We start from the raw sequence: 18,544 nt of genomic DNA, 5'->3' as shown, positions 1-18,544 counted from the left end.
GTTTTCACCATTGCATTAACCATGCCTTGCTAAACCCCCAGTGCATGGAACAGGGCCAATTGGTACGATGCAACCCCCCGGCAAAACAGGAAGGCCTAAAGGCTGCAGGTGGGATCTAGAGCTGGCGAGCTCCTCCAATGGGCAGATTATTATTTATAAGGCCCTAAAATTCAAATGGGGCTGTGGGTGTTGGAGAGAGAGGGGTGGAAAAGACCCCACCGCCTGTTTTTAACTGGTAGAACCCAGACATGGCTGAAGGAGCTAGACAGACAGATGGGAGTGTACGGAGACTGACAAACAGACAGACGGGATTGTACGGAGACCATCGGATAGATGTTTCATGGGCCAGATACTCAACTGGTGTAACCCAAATACTCACTTGGTATAACTAGCTCCACTGAAGTCAATGGACCCATGCCGATTTACACCACCTGAGGATATGGCTCTCCACGGTGTCATTTTGCAAAGCAAATTCCCCAAGGGAGAGACTCCCATCCAACTCCTTAAATCCTCGAAGGGGGGCATCATCTCCTGCCCCCTCCACTCCAGCCACAATGTCCCACTTCTCCTACAACTACCTCTGCGACTTCTTCCCCATCATTCCCACGGCACGGAGCACCCTCCTAGCTCTGGACCGCCAAGCCACCCCTCTCCGTCCTCATTCAGATTATTCCCCAGGATCTGTTCCTGCCACGTTGCCCGCGGGAAGTGAATCAATAAAGGAGCGAGCACAAGGCCTAGGTGCCATTTAAATTCTATTTTGAGGGCTTCTGTGGTGCCTACCCCTTTTTGCCGGCGCTCCCAGTTCACCCGTGCCCCTTGAAGCCGATGGGATCTAAGCATGGCATCTAAGCCAACATCAGGGTCTGAACTGGGGGTCTCCGGAGCTCGCCACACGAATTCTGCCGCTTGAGCTAAAAAGCTCGGTTCTAAGAGCTGTGACAGACCCATATCCTCTGTGGGTCAGGCGTAGGGAGGGACAGTGACACACACCAGCCAGTGGGTAACAACGGCAATTTAAGTATCCAGTGGCGAGAATCGGAAGGCCTGACTTTCAGAGGAGCCGAATCCGCCCTCATTTCCATTGACTTCAGCAGCAGCTGCTGGCGCTCACCAGTCCTGAACTGCAAGAGACAGTGGCACGGCTGTTGATTGCACTTGTTTCCCTTCAGGATTTCACCAGGTCCACGAGCTTTTCACTCCCTGCACCGAATGTTTATAACAGCTAGGGGAGGACAACAGCCACTGACAAATCAGAGCTACCCGTGCAAAGCCTTGAACTAATGAGCCAACAATGCACGACCCTTTCCAAGGCAGGACGTTGGCTGTGGATGGAAGAAGGCAAAAGGAGCTGCAGATTTCCTGTCCACATGCCACATGCTCTCTGCCAATACCCAGGGCTCTGAGAGTGGACTCTCTAGTCCATTGGGCTGTGTTAAGGAAAAGTTAGCGCATGTGACTACATTTTGGTTTGGGGCCCACCATTGTTTAAATGCCAGCACATCATACACCAGGAGGAGTGATCCTTAGATACTGAATCCCTGTAAAAATCCTCCTCCTTGTCTCCAGCCTGCCTTGACTCCCAGTATCTGGTTTTTGTCAGTCTCTAACTCCCTGTCTCTTTGCCTTGATGTGAGGCCTCCCATCCTAATAATAAAGTTACTGATGCATGGCTTTAGGACCATGCTGTGAAATTAACATACTGGTATAGCACGAGAAATGCACCAAGCAGGGATAGGTGGTAGATAAGACAAGGGTTTATATATTGGCTAAGGTTTCCGATGCACGAGGGCAACATGCTTTGCTAAAAAGTATATAACCTTTGTATAATCTGTATTCAGGGTCCCCTCCTGGCTAGCAGGGGGGCACTACGCTCGAGCGTAATAAGCTTAGTGTCTTTTGGGAACTCTGCCATTGTGGACTTTGTTTATGTGCCTCAGCCTAGATTCAAACTGTGCGTGTCCTATCAGGTATAATTCGCAGCATTGGTGTGCGTGTCCTACCAGGTGTAATTCGTAGCAGTTGTGTGCGTGTCCTACCAGGTGTAATTCGTAACAGCTGGCAGCACCCAAGATTGATTTTTAAGTGGCTAGTGATTTGGGGTGTTTCCATTTCTGGAGACCCAACCGAAGCACCTTCAATGGCCAGGATTTTCAGAGCGGCTCAGGGGCTTGGCCCTTTCTGAAGATCAGGCTAGAGACTTCGGATTCCATGTTGGAGCAGAGATGCATACATTTGGGAGTGGATTGTGTACAATGCTGAACTTAAGCTACGATCTGCCAAAGGGATCCCAGGCAGGTGAACCCTTCTTTCTGCTGACCCACTGTGGATGGATCTGTCCACACGGATGCCTTTGCAGCATCGGGGCCCTTGGTCACCGCATCCTGTGGGCCACTTATTTCAAGGCTTTGCACCTCACCATACTTACCATTCACACAGCGCTGCCACCGGGACAACAGCATCTCCTGCTGCTTATAAAAAAAAAGGACAAAAATACCATCCCGGTTTGGAAAAGGGTCACCCTAGTCTGGGCTGCTCAGCGACATCTGGCTGCGGGAGCTCAGTGGGATCAAGAGCGTGCAGGAGGAGAAAGTTATGGAGCTGGTAGGAGAAAGGGGAAGGGGCAGGATGGGTAGAGGGTGACGTGTCAGAACCAGGACAATCCCTGCTGCAGTTTTTTTGTGCGAGGTGACTGTTTGCTGGGGCTTACAGCATAGGAGTGAGGATCAGACTCCTGGGTTCTAGCCCCAGCTTGGGAAGCGGAGTGAGGTCTAGTGGTCAGAGTAGAGGAACAGGAGTCAAGACACCTGGGTTCTAGTCTTAACTCTGGGAGGGGGAGTGTAGCAAGTGAGTCGAGCAGGCAACTGGGACTCAGGATACACAGCGTGGATTCCTGGCTCCTTACGTGGCCTTGGACAAGTCACGTCACTGCTCTGTGCCTCAGTTTACCTACCAGTAAATAGAGATACCTACCGCACAGGGGAGCTGTGCGCTAATCCATTAGCTGCAAATCCCTTGGTCACCCTCTGACCATAGGTGTTTCAGGAAAGACGAAATGCTAGCATCACTGAGAATTTCATTTTTCAACGGAAAATGCCGAAGCAGTGGAATTACACTGGGTAGCGTTAACCAGTGCTCGCACTTGGTCTCTCCCTAAGCCCCTGCGGTCAGAGGATTCCCGAGTGTTTGCCGCAGTTTTGCCTTTTTAGCACTAAACAACTTAGCGTCAAACCCCATTTTCCCCTCCCTTCTCTACAGATGGTTGAATCATAATCAGGAAAATAAGGCAGCCGTTTACAGAGCTGGCCCGACGACAAAAAACCATTTATTGCGGGAAGATCATTCATCTACCTTAAAAGGCTGAAATTTGGCAGCTACAGAATCTGATCAATTCTGGTGACAGTACGAGGGCTGCACAGAGTAGAAGAAAATGTAGCTTCGGACAAAAACCATTCACTGGAACTTTAAAGAGCATAAAATCATTGGGGCAGGGACTGTGTTTGTACAGCGCCTAGCACCCTGGGTCCATGATGGCAGCTCCTAGGTATTCCTGCAATAGAAATAAATACCTAGCTCTTATAGAGCGCTTTTCAGGAGATCTCCAAGCATTTGACCATCTTTAATGTATTCCTCCTCACAGCACCCCTGTCAGGCAGGGCAGGGCTTTAATCCCCACTGGACAGATGGGGAATAAGGCACACAGAGGCTAAGTGTCTTGCCCTAAGTCACAGAGGCAGTTGAACCAGGTCTCAAGTTCTAGGCTAATGACCTGACCACTGGACCATCGATTGAGTTGAGGATTTTATAACTCCCGAGCTTGGCTCGCCTCTCTGTTATACCACTTCTGCAAGGATAACTCAACAGATCACAGATAACTGTTCTTGTTATCTGTATAAAACAGCACATGGAGGCCACAGCCAGACCAGGACACCATCGTGCCAGGCGCTGTACAAACAAGGCGGCATACACTCATAGATCATAAGGCTAGAAGGGACCTCTCCGGTCATCCAGCCTGAACCCCTGCACAGCACTGGCCAGAGAACGTCCCTGGGCTAATTCCTGTTTGAACTCAAAGTTAAACCTGGCAAAATTAACTCGAGTGTTGCCCCAGTTCGATCCTGTCCACATGCAAAGCCCCTTAACTTGAGGTTGGGGGTGCGTCTAGCTCAAGTTGGCTGGCCCACCAGGGGATCTAGGCGACAGCTGGCATAAGCATAACTCGTCCGCCGCGAACACGACTACTCTGTGTAGCTAGTGTAATTTTGCAGTGTGGATGCTCTCACTTGAGCGAGGCTATAGCTCAAGTTAACTCTGCAGTGACGGGCCCACACCTCCTAAGAGAAAATCCCTGCACTGAGAGCTTACAGTCTGAACAGGCAAAGGGTGGGAGAAAGGGAGTTTCATTAGCCACATTTTACAGAGGGAGAAACCAACAGAGCCAACCCCAAATGTTCAGAACTCCTGAGTTAAGTCCCCGAAACTCAGGAAACCGGCTTAAAAATGAGGAGGTTTTTAAAAACGCCCCAGGATTCTTTTGTTTGCCTTATTCGCTTTTGAACCTTGCCGGGGTCACAAGGGCTAGAACGGTAGGGGTTTGTCTACACAGCCATCAGCGGTGGGGCTGCAGTGTGGCTCAGCATGCCCGTGTGACTAGCTGTGAAGATGGGGCCGCGTGGGCTGTACAAGCCCATCCAGAACTCTGGATACATACTCACGTCCCTCCCCTCTTGCAGGGTCCCAGCGCTCAGACTCCAGCCCACATCCAAACATCTACACCATAATTTTACAGCCCTGCAGCTCAAGCCCCGTGAGCTTGAGTCAGCGGAAGTGGGCCAGCCATGGGTATTTCATTGCAGGGTAGACACACCTGTAAGCCTAGGGTTCAGACTCAGGCTCATGCCAACCCCCCTTCTATCAATACACAAATCGTGCTAACCCAGGGCTCAAATCCAGGCTCCCATGGGGTGGAGGGTCTGAGTGCCTCAGTCAAGCCAGAACCCAGAGTTCAAGGCCTATTGCCTTGCAGTGTAGATGCAGCCCCACTGGACTGGTACTCTGGGAATCTGCCAGAAGTATCCAACAATCCCATGGGTCGACATTCTCAGTCTTCTGGACAGTCAAATGTGGTGGATAATAATGTTTTCCAACACTGCACCATGAACAAAGTGCGAGAATGGCCACATTTTGGGAGGGCACTAGGAAGTCTGGGATATGGGTGGTTGGATTTGGGCCTGCATAAGGCAGCACAGAGGCTGGATCCCGGGGTTTAATAATTCCTAACCTGGGATTACAAATGAGTGTAAACACTAAGCCCTTGGTTCACAAAGCCGGGATCTGCTCATTCGAGTTCTACTAACCCTGGGCTTACATTACAATGTAGACATACCCTAAGGGACTTGGCCAAGGTCGCACACTGAGTTGGTGGCAGAGTTGAGAATTAACCCAGATCTCCTACGTCCCTTTCCAGTGCTTTCCCGCTCCTTACTCACAGATGAAAATATACCCGGTGTAAATGTGATGAAACGGAACCGCTCCGGGACTCCCCTACTTTTGCAAAGCACTGAGCCAGACATGAAAATGTTTAAAACAAGCATCAGTTTTGCAAACAGCTCCTTGGGGAGGCTTGGAATATCCCAGCCTGCAGCAACTGTCTCCTGATCACAAAAGCATCGCGTGGTGAAAACTAGAAAATGAAACCAACGAGACTAGTTTTGCTACCTGCGTGAAATGCAAAAGAACAAAAACAAAAAAAAATCCTCCATAAACAAACAGTATCAGCAGTGAGAATGAAATCAGATTTTTAAAACTGCAGAATTGTTATGCTCAAGCATTCAAGAATCAGGAGTCCAGCCCCATAAAAATCACAATATTGGCTTAAAAATGAGATAATAATATAGCTTGGGTATTTGCTTTCTGGTTTTGGAGCCTTTAAGTCACACACAGGTCATTAATGGCTATTAGCCAGGATGGGTAAGGAATGGTGTCTCTAGCCTCTGTTTGTCAGAGGGTGGAGATGGATGGCAGGAGAGAGATCACTTGATCATTACCGGTTAGGTTCACTCCCTCTGGGGCACCTGGCATTGGCCACTGTCAGCAGACAGGATACTGGGCTGGATGGAGCTTTAGTCTCACCCAGTATGGTCATTCTTATGTTCATGCTTTCAAACTTTTCTCTGCAACCGTGAAGGTCAGAAACTTTTTAAAAATAAAAGCCAAGATTTTTCTACATTCACATGACTCCGGGAGCTGGCAATTTAAGAAAAGCTCCAAACATCATGAGACTCGCGATAAAATTAAATTAAAATTAGATCGCAAGAGTTGGCAAAGTGGACGTGGGGCAAATGTAATCCTTGTTACAACTGAGCAGCCTCACTGAAACCAACGTGGTGCAAGGTTTCGATCCCAAAACAATCAAAGTGAATACAAAGACTCTCATTGACATCCACAGGCTTTGGATCAGACTAAAATCATGTTCCTTGGGTTTCCGGGGTTATTAGTCAGCTGAAATATTTGTTATGTTATTAGGTGAATGAAATATTTCAATTTTTGCTGAGCTTTTTGCCCCCAAAAGCTTCACAATTTCTCATAAAAACCTGTCCTCATTTCCCAACTGGTTGTGGTTATTAGCCATTCAGGCAGGGAATTTTTAACCAAAGAGACCTCGTTCTGACCTCACTTCTGCTGGTATGGAACCAGGGTGTCAGTGAACTTCCTCCAGATTTGTACTTATAGCTGAGATCACCATCCGGACTGGACATTCACAATTTTTATTTTGACACTGTCCCCTTCAGCGGATTTTTATTTTGGTCTCCTGTTTGTAAAGCGTCCTTCCCCGCTCTGGTCTCTGAAAAATCCATTGTGCCATTAAACAGGCACAATGGCCTCTTTGGATCTGACCTATATCTGCACTGATTCTCTGTAATTAATGGCCAGCATGACAGAGAGGGAGTAATTTACTGCATTCTGGCTGCTGGGATACCTCTCCTAGCAAGGCTTCTTTGCTGCTGGCTTTTTCTTTCTGCTCTTTGGCAGCTGAATGAACAAGAAGGAGGTTAGTGGGAGAGGGTAAAAGTCTCTCGTTTTTCCTTCTAACTCATCGGAGTCTCCTAAGATATATGACTGCAAAGCCAGCACTCCAGATCTGGTTGCTGCTGTGATTCAATATCCACTGGAAGGCTAAATAGCAGTCCGACTCCTTCCCAACTAGCCAGCCAATGCCACCTACCAAATAACAATAAATATCTGATACCACGTGCGCACTGCTATGTACAGGAGACAAATCCCAGATCACAGCGGTCTGAAAACAGCCATGTGAGGGAATCCATACCTTCCTCCCCAGAAATCAGTGCTATCTAGGCCATTAGCCAATCACATTGCATACATGCTTAAGTGTACTCTGATTGGTGACAGAGTTCTAAGGAGTCTGAAAGTGACCGCCCCAATCCCCGAGACCTCTTAAAGGGTCATCTAGTCTGACCCCCCTGCCAAAATGCAGGATTTGTTGTGTCTAACCCATCCAAGGCAGATGGCTGTCCAGCCTCCTTTAGAAAGCCCCCAGTGGAGGAGCTTTCACAGCCTCCCGAGGCATCAGTTCCATCGTCCTACTGTTCTTACAGCCAGGAAGATTTTCCTGAGATTTAATCTAAATCTGCTGTGCTGTCGTTTGAACCCCTGGCCTCTTGCCCTGCCCTCTCTGGCAAGAGAGAACAACTTTTCTCCATCTTTTTTATGGCAGCCTTTCAACTATTTGAAGACCGCGCTCATGTCCCCGCTTAATCTCCGAATTGCGAAGGGGAAACGGTTGCACTTTTTGCAATAGGCGAGACTTCCCACTGCTTCTAACGAGGACCTTGAGCACGTATGTAACAATGCACAGACTGGGTTCACTTCTGCTCTCGGTCACATCCCATTGAAACTGCAGGGTGGATTGGTGCTCGCTGTGAAATGCGGAGTCCAATTTGTCTGCGGATGGTGGTGCAGCCATGCAAGAAGCAGCTGTGACTGGCCTCCTTGGGGGCGTCCCCTTTGTCATCCGTGGAGGGGAAGGGAAAGGCAGAGCCCAGGTGGTGAGGGGACAGGCGTTCGGCTCTGATCAATTTCAGGAACACAGATCAGCTGAGACGGTATAAACCCACTTTGCCCCTGAGACTGAGAAAGCAAAATGGGTCTAGACGGATGCGAGACATAGACTCTTAGGAGCTACGAGCTAGAGATGGGAAAGGCCCAGCTAATGTACCCCTCCCTCCCGCAGCCAACATTAGGATCATCCCTCCACTGTATATCGTCATGGAGCTTTGTCCATGGCACCAAGTGCTCCTTGCCCCTCAGCCCTGAGTTTGTGTGTCTAGCTGGGAAGCTTTCGGCAGCCTCCAGCAACATGAAAAGCACAAATGCCATTAGGGAGAGAGCTGGGGGAGTGAATCCATCTGTGTCGAGGCATACCACCCCGGGGGCAGCATTACAGTGTCACAGGTTCCTGACGAATTCAATTTCCCTCCTTTCCCCCTCCCAGTCTCGATTGGATTTTCACTTTAAATAATGTCGTCTCCTAATTGCCGCTGATGGCTGCTCGAGGGTTCTGGGCGCGTGGCTGTCGGCCTCTCCCCACAAGGACAAAGCAAGTGCGTTCTGAAATCCCCTCTGCATGAGGAGAAAATTACAGGGGGAAAACCAAACTGCTTGGCCTTTGAACCGGGAGGGAAATTAGCACTTAAGAAACGGAGGGGACGAACTAACAGTACTGGCTGGAGATGGCCAGTGTTAGCAAGGCCAGATGTCATACAACCGTCTCCACTGCAGCTCAGTCCTGACCCATCGCCCCTGGCTCTTCCAACCCCAGACGCCCTACATCCAGCTCTGCCGATGCCCCTCCATGATCCCAATCCGTCACCGGCTGCTATTCCAAACCCCGGCTCATTTTGGTGCGGGGAGGGAGTCATACATCAACAATACCTCAGGGGAGGGGAAGTTTGGATGAGTTTCCCACATAGCCGAATGGGAGTCCAAACTGCAACTCCTCCGAGGCACCGGGGCAGCATTTTGAAATTTCCTGCAGAAACTTTTTGGGAAAATCCCATTTACTTGAACTCCCTGATTTCCAGCCAAAAACAGATTAGATGGAAAATTTCCCACCGGCCCTAGCTGCCAGCACACCATAGTCAGAAGGTCAAGGCTGCTGGACGGGTTGCGGGAGGCTTTAAAGTGACAGAGGAGGAGGACGGCTCTGGAAAAAAACCTCAGGACTTAGAAAGGGATGCAGAGCCAACAGAGTCCCTGGTGCCCCGCTCTGCAGCCCAGCTATGGAGCTGTGACTCTGCCCCGGATGCACGGACAGTGACTTCGCTCCACACGGCGTGGGGAGAGGACGGGAAAAGTGCCTCTGTCAGCAGCTCCTGGACGGAGGGAGCTTGGAATGCTGAGCAGTGTGTGTCGGACGCTCTCCCGTGTGGGAACGGGGAGCTCAAGCCCGTTGTATTTCCTGGCAACACCCAGCCGGCTGGATGCGCCTGAAGAAGTTGAGCTGCCCCTCCTACATAATCCTTCACTCCCCTCCACCCTATTCCCCGCCAAAGCCCCCCACCACTGTGCACAGCTCTCCCCCTGACACCCGGCCCCAGTTACAGCAGAGCGGGAGACACTCCAGGACTGGAGAAGCCAAAATAGCACGAGGTGTCTTCAGGGCTTCAACATGAACTCGCTGCTAGCAGGAGTACGAATCCGGCGGTCCTCGCTCAGGCAACATGCCCAGTGATTGCCACAGGGGCTTTGCTTGACAAAGGTCTGAGTCAAGAGCTCAGGATTTAGCCCCACTTATAAGAATAGCTTATATTTACCACCTCTTATGAGAGAATCTCAAAGCTCTACGTACAAACCACACGGTGAGGTAGGGATGGACCAGTTCTCCGTTTCACAGACGGAAAATCAGGGAGATTAGATGACTTGCCCGAGGTCACACAAATAAAATCAGTGGCAGGGCCAGGAATAGAGTCCAGGAGTCCTGGTGCCTCACCCCCACTTTAACCGCTAGATCACACTGCCTCCCCAAATCAGGCCTAGCACTTCAGCATCCTGACTCAAAGGCACCTGCTCAAACCACGCTACCTCAGACCCCAGACGAATGCTCCAGAATCGTGTGTTCTGTGCGGTCTGAGGCCTGTGCCGTGAACCTGGGGTTCACCATGGGTCCCTTTCCAGGTGGCTGTTTCTCCGAGCAGGAGCCAGCTAGTCCACATGCAAAGGGAACTGGGTCTCCTGTGCGTGATAGTCCCATCAGCCCTGAAGAACATGGCTTCTTCCAGCTGATCTGCATGGCACTCACAAGTGGGGCTACAAATGTCCGTGACATCGCAGAGACAGGCCAGGGAAGGGGCACACAGGGAGACCAGGGTGGGGTGAAGGGTGTACGGAAGTGAGTTGTTAGTGAAAAGCCAACGAGCACCTTCATTTGCCTCCAACCTCTTGGTGTAGCTGTTGGCACCCTGCTACTTTCTTCTCGGGACCAGCTCCCACCTACCCTGTGCACTCTTTTCTGCACCCACCAGTGGCCTCCCACTCCCCTCACCTCCGGGGGGGTGCCCTCCATATACTCCTTCGCCATTACCTCTGGATGGTTTCTTCCAGCTCCTTGGTCTTCACTTCGTCTTCCTGCATCTGCTTCTTCATGGCCTCGTCTTCCTCGGAGGCGGACGACGGGGCTCCTTCCAGCAGCCACCTCTCCCTCAGAGCCTTGGACTACGTAGGGTTGGGAAGGGAATACAGAGAGACTGGTTACTTTCCTCCCACCTCATCCTCTGCACTAGGGACACTGGTGTGAGCACCTGGGTTACAATCCTGTGCCACCAACATATCAGGGAGGAGGCTGAGCACTGGGGTCTCCCCTAATGGGCCTCCTAGAGCGGTACCATGACACCTCCTACCGGAGGAGCCGCTGGGTGCGGGTGGTGTTCCCAGGAACACACATTAGCAAGGGGATGATGGCCCTGCAGAACATTAGCAAGGACATCACTCTGCATCATGGGGCTGAATCTATCTATCTATACTGCTGTCCATCATCATCGCATCTGAGCGTGAATCCTCAGGTGTCTTCATCAAGCTTAAGGCCAGAAGGGACCATTAGAACAGCTAGTCTGACCTCCTGTGTCCCGCAGGCCAGCGAATTTCACCCAGTCACTCCCGTATTGAGCCCAATCATGTTGGCTAAAGCCACTTCCAAGAAGGCATCTAATCTTGATCTGAAGACATCCAGAGATGGCGAATTCACCACTTCCCTCTCACTCGGGTCAAACTCCCAGAGGATGCTTCATTCAGGGTCTGGCTCCATTAACTCCTTCCCTCCCACCTAGGAAAACCAAACCACCCACTCGAGCTGGCGAACATTTTTTCATCCAAAAGCACTTTGCCAGGGATGAAGGAATTGCTCCTTTAGCCCAAGCAGTAGCAGCAAAGGTTTTGGGTCCTCGTGGTTGCAGATTCAAGTCCCACCCGTGACCATGCTGTCTCTGTACACAGCCATGGCCTGCTACGCTGGTGTGGTTTCAAACCTTGTGCAGTCTGGGGCTCATCAGAAAAGCGATTAGCCCTCCCAGCCCATGTCAGAGGTCCTCAGGCACAGCCTAGCAGTCCCGGGGAGGAGCGAGGGACGTTCTTTGTGCTGGGGAAATGCTGCTTTCCCCTCTCCAGAGACACACTCAGAGCCAGGCCCTGGCCTAGCCATGCTGTTCAGATCAGGCCTTCGGGGAAACCCAGAGCCCAGTGGGTTTGTCTCTAGGTGATCGCAGCTGTTTCTAGCAAGGGGGATGTCTCGTGCCACGGCACGTTTCTGAGGGCGAGTGAGTCATTAGGGTCAGCCCCCAGACTTTGCCACCTGGCTCAAGTGAGCAGGGGATGGCTGGTCTCCAAGCTGCTCGTTCCGCTATGGAAACTTTTCAGAGGAAGCCCTTCAAAGCGGCATGTCCGCATCCCGGATCTTTCCCTGCTACCCCCGATCTGTAAAGCTCCAGGAATACAGCTTCTCATGGCCTCTTCCCAGACGTGGCAATATTAATTGCTCACCCTCCAGTCCAGCGAGTCTCAAACTTTAGCAACCCGAGGACCCCCATTTTCATTTAAAAATTTTTGGGGACCCCCCCAAGCCACCCCACTCAGCCCTTGCCCCACCCCCTCCCCTGAGGCCACGCCCCCTCACTCACTTTCACCAGGCTGGGGCAGGGGGTGGGGGGGGCAGGAGGGGGGGCAGGCTCTGGGCTGGGAGTTTGGGTGCTGGAGGAGGCTCAGGGCTAGAACAGGAGGGTGAGGTGCAGGAGGGGGTGAGGGCTCTGGGAGGCAGTTTGGGTGCAGGCTCTGGGCTGGGGCAGGGGGTTGGGGTATGGGATGGGTGAGGGGGGGCAGCATTTACCTTGGGCGGCTCCCGAAAGTGACCGGCACATCCCTCTGGCAGCGGCTCCTAGACGGGGGTCCAGGGGGTCTCCACGTGCTGCCCCTGCCTGCAGGCACCACCCCCGCAGCTCCCATTGGCTACAGTTCCCAGCCAATAGGAGCTGCGGAGTTGGTGTTTGGGCTGAGGGCAGCGCACGGAGAGCCCCTGCTCCCGCCCTGGGCCGCAGGGACGTGCTGGCCGCTTCCAGGAGTGGCGCGGACCCAGAGTTCCCCGTTCCTCCCCCTCCCTCCCAGCACCTCCTTCACGCCAGGGAACTACTGTTCCCCGGGGTGAAGGAGGCGCTGGAAGGGATGGGAGAGGAGTTGATCAGCGGGACCCGCAGACCCCCTGGAATACCCTCAGGGAGCCCAGTTTGAGAAACGCTGCCCGAGTCCATCATACCTGCTCCTGGAAGGTGACCATGCAGTGAAACACTGAACTGAATACCTGGGTGAGGAGGGGAAGGTGGAGAAAGGATAAAGCACATTTGAAGGGTCGCACAGTTTGGGGGGAATGGTTCCCCCACCCCACTAACCATGTGAAAAGTGTCCATCACTGTGCTCTACCGAGCACCTCACAGTCTTTATTCACCGCCCAACAGCCTGGGAGGTAGGGCAGTAGCATCACACCACTTCACAGATAGCACCAGAGGCCTAGAGAAGCTCCAGGCCAGATCTGTAAACATATTTTGGTGCCTAACCCCTGAAATGAGGAGTTAGGCATCCAAATACCTTGACCAATCTGGTGCTAAGTGATTTGCCCAAGGCTGGACAGGGAGTCTGTGACAGAGCTGGGAACTGACCCCGCGTCTCGTAAGCCCCAGGCGAACCCCTGAACCCTCTTTCTCAGCGACACTGGGCTGCGGTTCTGGGCACGCTTTGGGGTTGGCTCGGGTCCCGCTCAGGTTCAGCCCTGCGGCATGGGCCCAGAGCCGCATCGCTACCTTTAGGTGCTGTAACTGGCGCCTGTCGTCCTCGAGCTGCCGCCTTTTATTTTCGATCTCGATCTGACGTTTCCTCTTCTCCTGAGAGTCGAAGGAGAAGAAGGAGAAGGGGGAAAGAAAAGGATGAATTCATGATTAATCATGTTTGTTAGGACAGCCGTGCCAGGATTTAGTTTTAAGAAGGTGGGGCGTCCCGTTGACTTCAGGGGGCCTGGCTCACCCATTTAAAGCCAGGTGTGCGCTTAAACATGGGCCCTGGGGCAGGTCTGCAGCCATTTCCCCCGTGGGTCAGTGATTCAGTCAGCCCCTCCCGGAACCTGCAAAGTCGCCGAGCTCCCAGACTAATGGGGAGTCGCCGGCAGGACTGGTTTCCCTTACCCAGTGGGCAGGTGTCGGGCCAGGTCCTTAGCAGGTGTAGATCGGTACGCCCCATCTACACCAATGGGAGCGAGGCTGATCTACACCCGCCGGGGATCTGGCCTGTTCTCAGAGTCAATTTTAACTAGATTGACCTGTCTCACTGACTCAGGAAATTGCTCCCTCCCGCCCCCAAGTTAGTCAACTCAACAGCTGAGATTTCTCCAGTCTCAGCCCTTGCTGCGGCTCCATCACTGTGGTATGCAGGAGGCGTGGATGGGGCAGGCCAGAGAGGATTCCCCCCCCCTCAACATTCTTCTCCTTTAGGGTTTATTCCTTCCACTCCCGCCCCACTTTTTCCTCATTTTTATCTTACCCAGAAATTGTAGCTACACAATACACGACAAATACACACATACACTACACACCTACAAAAACAGCGCTTCACAACTACCCGGGCCTGGCCAGCTACGCAAACGCTCCCCACGCTCGCCACCGCCACAATGCACAACCGCTGCACTAACCGGCAATGCTTGACCACTGCCCCATCCACAACCGGTGCTCAGCGGCGACCTGCACAACGCACAGCTACGCAAAGAATGCACGACCGCTAAACAAACCACACGCCACAGCTACGCCACGCACGGCACAACCAACACCCCACAGGTACAGTTCCAACAAACCGCTGCACCACCAATGCCCGGCAGCTACCCAGCCAATGCCCCCCAGCCCGTGGCACAGAGAACGCATCCTAAATCCCATCGTTGATGCCTGGAGAAAGGGGAATTGCTGCCTGGCTCGACGGCCTGGATTTCCAAGCAGCTGTCTGGGATTGCCCCGCTGCCTGGGATTGCCCCACTGCCTGGGATTGGCGGTTGTGCCTAGATCGATTCGCTGCACTTAGCCTTTGAGCGACAGTGACGGACCTGGAGACCCTGGACAGAGGGGAGAGAGCTGGGCAGGAGCCAGGTTCATTCTAACAGCTGATATCAAGGCAGCTATTGTGTCTTACTCCATGCACTGAGACCAAACATGCCGCTTTCCCTGGCTCGAGGTTTTCCCTTTCAGATTAAGGAGGACGACAACAAAAGAACAAATATCGAGGCCCAAGCCCTCCAGCTGTGATTGGAATTCCCCATTCCCCTTCAGCTCACCCCGCACCTGCCGTGTGTTCGGTCTCGCTCCCGCTGCGACAGGCCCAGCTGGGACACCGCTAGGCCCTGCTGATCCACAGTTAGCGGCCAGCTGCTAGCAGCTCGTATAAAGTAGAACAGCCCGGAGACTGCCCTCAGCAGCTCTGAAAATCAGTTCTCGGCTGTCCCAGTTTGGGCCCTAGCGGGGAAAAAAAGGGATGGTCTAGAGAGGGACTCAGGAAAGCTGGGCTCTGCCACAGACTTCCCCTGCCCTTAGACAAGTCACTTCACTGCTTTGTGCCTCAGTTCGCCCATCTGTAAAATGGGGAGAATAATCCATTGTCTATTCAGATTGTGAGCTCTTTGGGGAGGGGACTGTCTCACACTATGTGCATGTACAGCACCTGGCACAACAGGGCCTTGGTCTCAACGAGGCTCTCTGTAAATTGTTGCCGTACTATTAGCTTTACAGCCACTAGGAGTCCCCGCTGGAAGGGGCAAGAGGGGTGGGCGAACATGCTGCAGCCCCGGGTTTCATCGGCCATCTGCAATGTATTTGCGTTATATATCGGGTTTTCGTGAAATATATTTGCCCTTCACTTACCCCCGTGTTCTCCCAGGAGAATTTTAATTTAATTACACTGGCTGAAGCACGTGTATTTCAGACTAAATGGGAGCCTGTGCTACTCAGACAATAACGTCTCTTGTTTGCAATTGATGCCTGCCCTGATTTGAAGGGAACAACATTCACACACATGCCCAGAATTCTTGTTTTCCCAGAGCCAAAGCGAACTTGGACCTCAAGTATTATTACGATGAACTATTTCTACTGCAATGAAGCCAAGAAGCCCAGCGGAGATCAGGGCCCCATTGTGCCTGGCGCTGCACAGAGCCACGCTGAGAGACAGTCCCTGTCCCAAAGAGCTTATACATGAAACAGAGACAGACAAAGGGTGGGAGGGGAAATTGAGGTACAGGCAGGGGGCATGACTCACCCAGCAGGTGAGTGGCAGAATGGACAATAGAGCCCAGGGCTCCTGACTCCCAATCTGGTGCCCTATCCACTAGATAACACTGCATTTCTATCATGCCTTCTTCACACCCCTTACTACCACAAATGAATCAAGCCTCCTAAACTGTGCAGTGAGACAGGGAAATCTCATTATCCCCCTTTTACAGCTAAGGGGAACTGAGGCCCAGACGGGGGAAGGGACTTGGCCAAGCATACACAATGAGGCAGCAGCAGAGCTGAAAATGGATCCCAGAAGTCCTGACTCATAATTCCCTGCTCTAACCACTAGATCTTACTCTCACCACAGCTGGAAAAAGAACCCAGTCACCTCGACTCCCAATTCTGGGTCATTAAGAACATAAGAGCGGCCATACTGGGTCAGACCAAAGGGCCATCTAGCCCAGTATCCTGTCTTCCAACAGTGGCCAATGACAGGTGCCCCAGAGGGAATGAACAGAACAGGGAATCATCAAGTGATCCATCCCCTGTCACCCGTTCCCAGCTTCTGGCACACAGAGGCTAGGGACACCATCCCTGCCCATCCTGGCTCATAGCCATTGATGGACCTATCCTCCATGAACTTATCTAGTTCTTTTTGAACCTTGTTATAGTCTTGGCCTTCACAACATCCTCTGGCAAGGAGTTCCACAGGTTAACTGTGCAGTGTGTGAAGAAATACTTCCTTTTGTTTGTTTTAAACCTGCTGCCTATTAATTTCATTTGGTGACCCCTAGTTCTTGTGTTATGAGAAGGAGTAAACAACACTTCCTTGTTTACTTTCTCCACACCAGTCATGATTTTATAGACCTCTCTCATATCCCTCCTTAGTCGTCTCTTTTCCAAAAGTCCCAGTCTTATTAATCTCTCCTCATACAGAAGCCAGTCTATACCCCTAATCATTTTTGTTGCCCTTTTCTGTACATTTCCCAATTCCAATGTATCTTTTTTGAGATGGGGTGACCACATCTGCACACAGTATTCAAGATGTAAGCATACCATGGATTTACATAGAGGCAATATGATATTTTCTGTCTTATTATCTATCCCTTTCTTAATGATTCCCAAGTCTTTAACCCCAAGAGTGCTCTTCCTGCTAGAGGGTTGCTCTAATCCATCAACACTGGGACACAGAGGGCTAGACCAGTCAGAATGACCTCCCACAAGGGTGATTACTCCCAGACACAGATGGGGAGCTGAAGTAACTTGCTCGAGATCACGCAGCAGATCAGTGGGAGGGCCTGGAATAGAAACCCGATCTCCTGGGTGCTAATCTAGTGCCTCTGTCCACTAGTCCTCACTGCCTCATAGGCTGGGCCTTGCTTTTTCCAAAAGCCCCCACCTGGAAACAAGATGAGAACTGGATTTCCCCAGCCCTTGGAGAAGATCCGAGCCACCTCCAGTCCCTGCACCATTGTTGGGATCGATCCTGATTAATTTCATCCGAGTCAGTTCAGCCACGTCCCGATCCTGGGAAGCGTCACACGTTTTCTTCCCTGGCCCAGAACAATTTGCCCTTTGTGTGGCAGCGACCGGCTCGATTGCAGGCGGGGCCTGGAAAGCTGGCAGGCAAGGCGGCCACACAAAGGTGCGGGCTGGGAGCCAACATGCGGCCGCGGGGAGAGGACCCCGCTTGGCTCCGTCTCAAAGGAGGACCAGGCAGAGACTGCACCGTGCAGCAGTTACACGCCTCCGCGCTGGTTCTCCACATCTGCATCCTCATCCACCCGGAGCTGGGGAGCTTCCATTACAAGCCACCTTATATCTGTGGGCCTGATCCTTTGGGAGTGGAGGGCGCTTGGCGTCTTGTAGGGGGCGCTCAGCTCCTTGCTGGATGACACTTCCTGTTCTCTTGACAATAATACCCCTTTCTGCTCCCTTACACAGCCTGTTTCTCCCCGGGCTTTAGAAGTCAGGCCCCCACCAGTGAACCATGGCCCTGACCGGATGCCTCTGCACACTTGCGAAAGTCCCATAGAAACGGACACCACCATCCGCCAGATCTCCAGGCAGCTGGGAAGGAGTCAGCTAACCAGCAAGCCCCATCCGCCCTCATTGGCCAAGAGGCAGGGGAATCTCACCTCACCCACAGCCTGGCTGGCACCAGATGCGAGCGCCCTGGAAATCAGCTGCTTGGATTCAGACCCACAGGAGGAGCCCGGTTACGGCTTACTCAGCCGGCGTTTTTCTGGGTCCTAGACGGTGAGTGAGTCAGCCCCTGCCAAAACCTCCATCCGCTGAGCAGGCATGGGAATCTTGTTTGCAAGCAAGAAATCGCCCTCCTGTGGGGCCTGATCCAAAGGGCCCCAGACCCCAGAAGTCAGGAGCCTCAATACCTTTGAGGATCTGGCCCTGGGTGTCTTTCCATTGCACTGGCTGGGGAACTAGTAATAGCAACGAATAATCAGACATTCTTTTGCCTTTCATCCCAGCCTCTCGGAGGCCGTTCGTTAATTCAACCATTAAGCCCCACCACTGCCCAGACAAGTAGCTATCTTTGGGGATACCAAGGCCTGGCGATTTCCCCACACTCATGCGGGAAGCAGTGGCAGAACCTGGAAAAGAGCCCAGGAATCCTGACTCCCATTCCTCTGCTCCAAAAACCAGCCCAGCATTGTTCCAGAGCAGGTAACTGTGACACCAGCTCCTGGCGGTTTGTATTGTTTTTCTTTGCGTTAGTTATCCAC

General features: G+C 52.2%; 1 protein-coding gene across 2 annotated transcripts in view; it reads right to left on the bottom strand.

Moving 5' to 3' along the window:
- PALM (paralemmin) overlaps positions 1-18,544 on the bottom strand; it is a 68,941-nt gene that overhangs the window by 18,669 nt on the left and 31,728 nt on the right. For both annotated transcript variants that reach the window (XM_048830844.2, XM_048830845.2), the window contains exons 3-4: positions 13,359-13,439; positions 10,601-10,731 (exon numbers count right to left, since the gene is read on the bottom strand). In XM_048830844.2, the coding sequence (XP_048686801.2) occupies positions 10,601-10,731; positions 13,359-13,439 (212 nt within the window). The remainder of the gene's footprint in view (positions 1-10,600; positions 10,732-13,358; positions 13,440-18,544) is intronic.

Source organism: Caretta caretta, chromosome 25 (assembly GCF_965140235.1).
Source record: "Caretta caretta isolate rCarCar2 chromosome 25, rCarCar1.hap1, whole genome shotgun sequence".
NCBI classification, from domain to species: domain Eukaryota; kingdom Metazoa; phylum Chordata; order Testudines; family Cheloniidae; genus Caretta; species Caretta caretta.
Note: the sequence above shows the minus strand (reverse complement) of the source record. Positions and strands in the feature narration are given on the sequence as shown.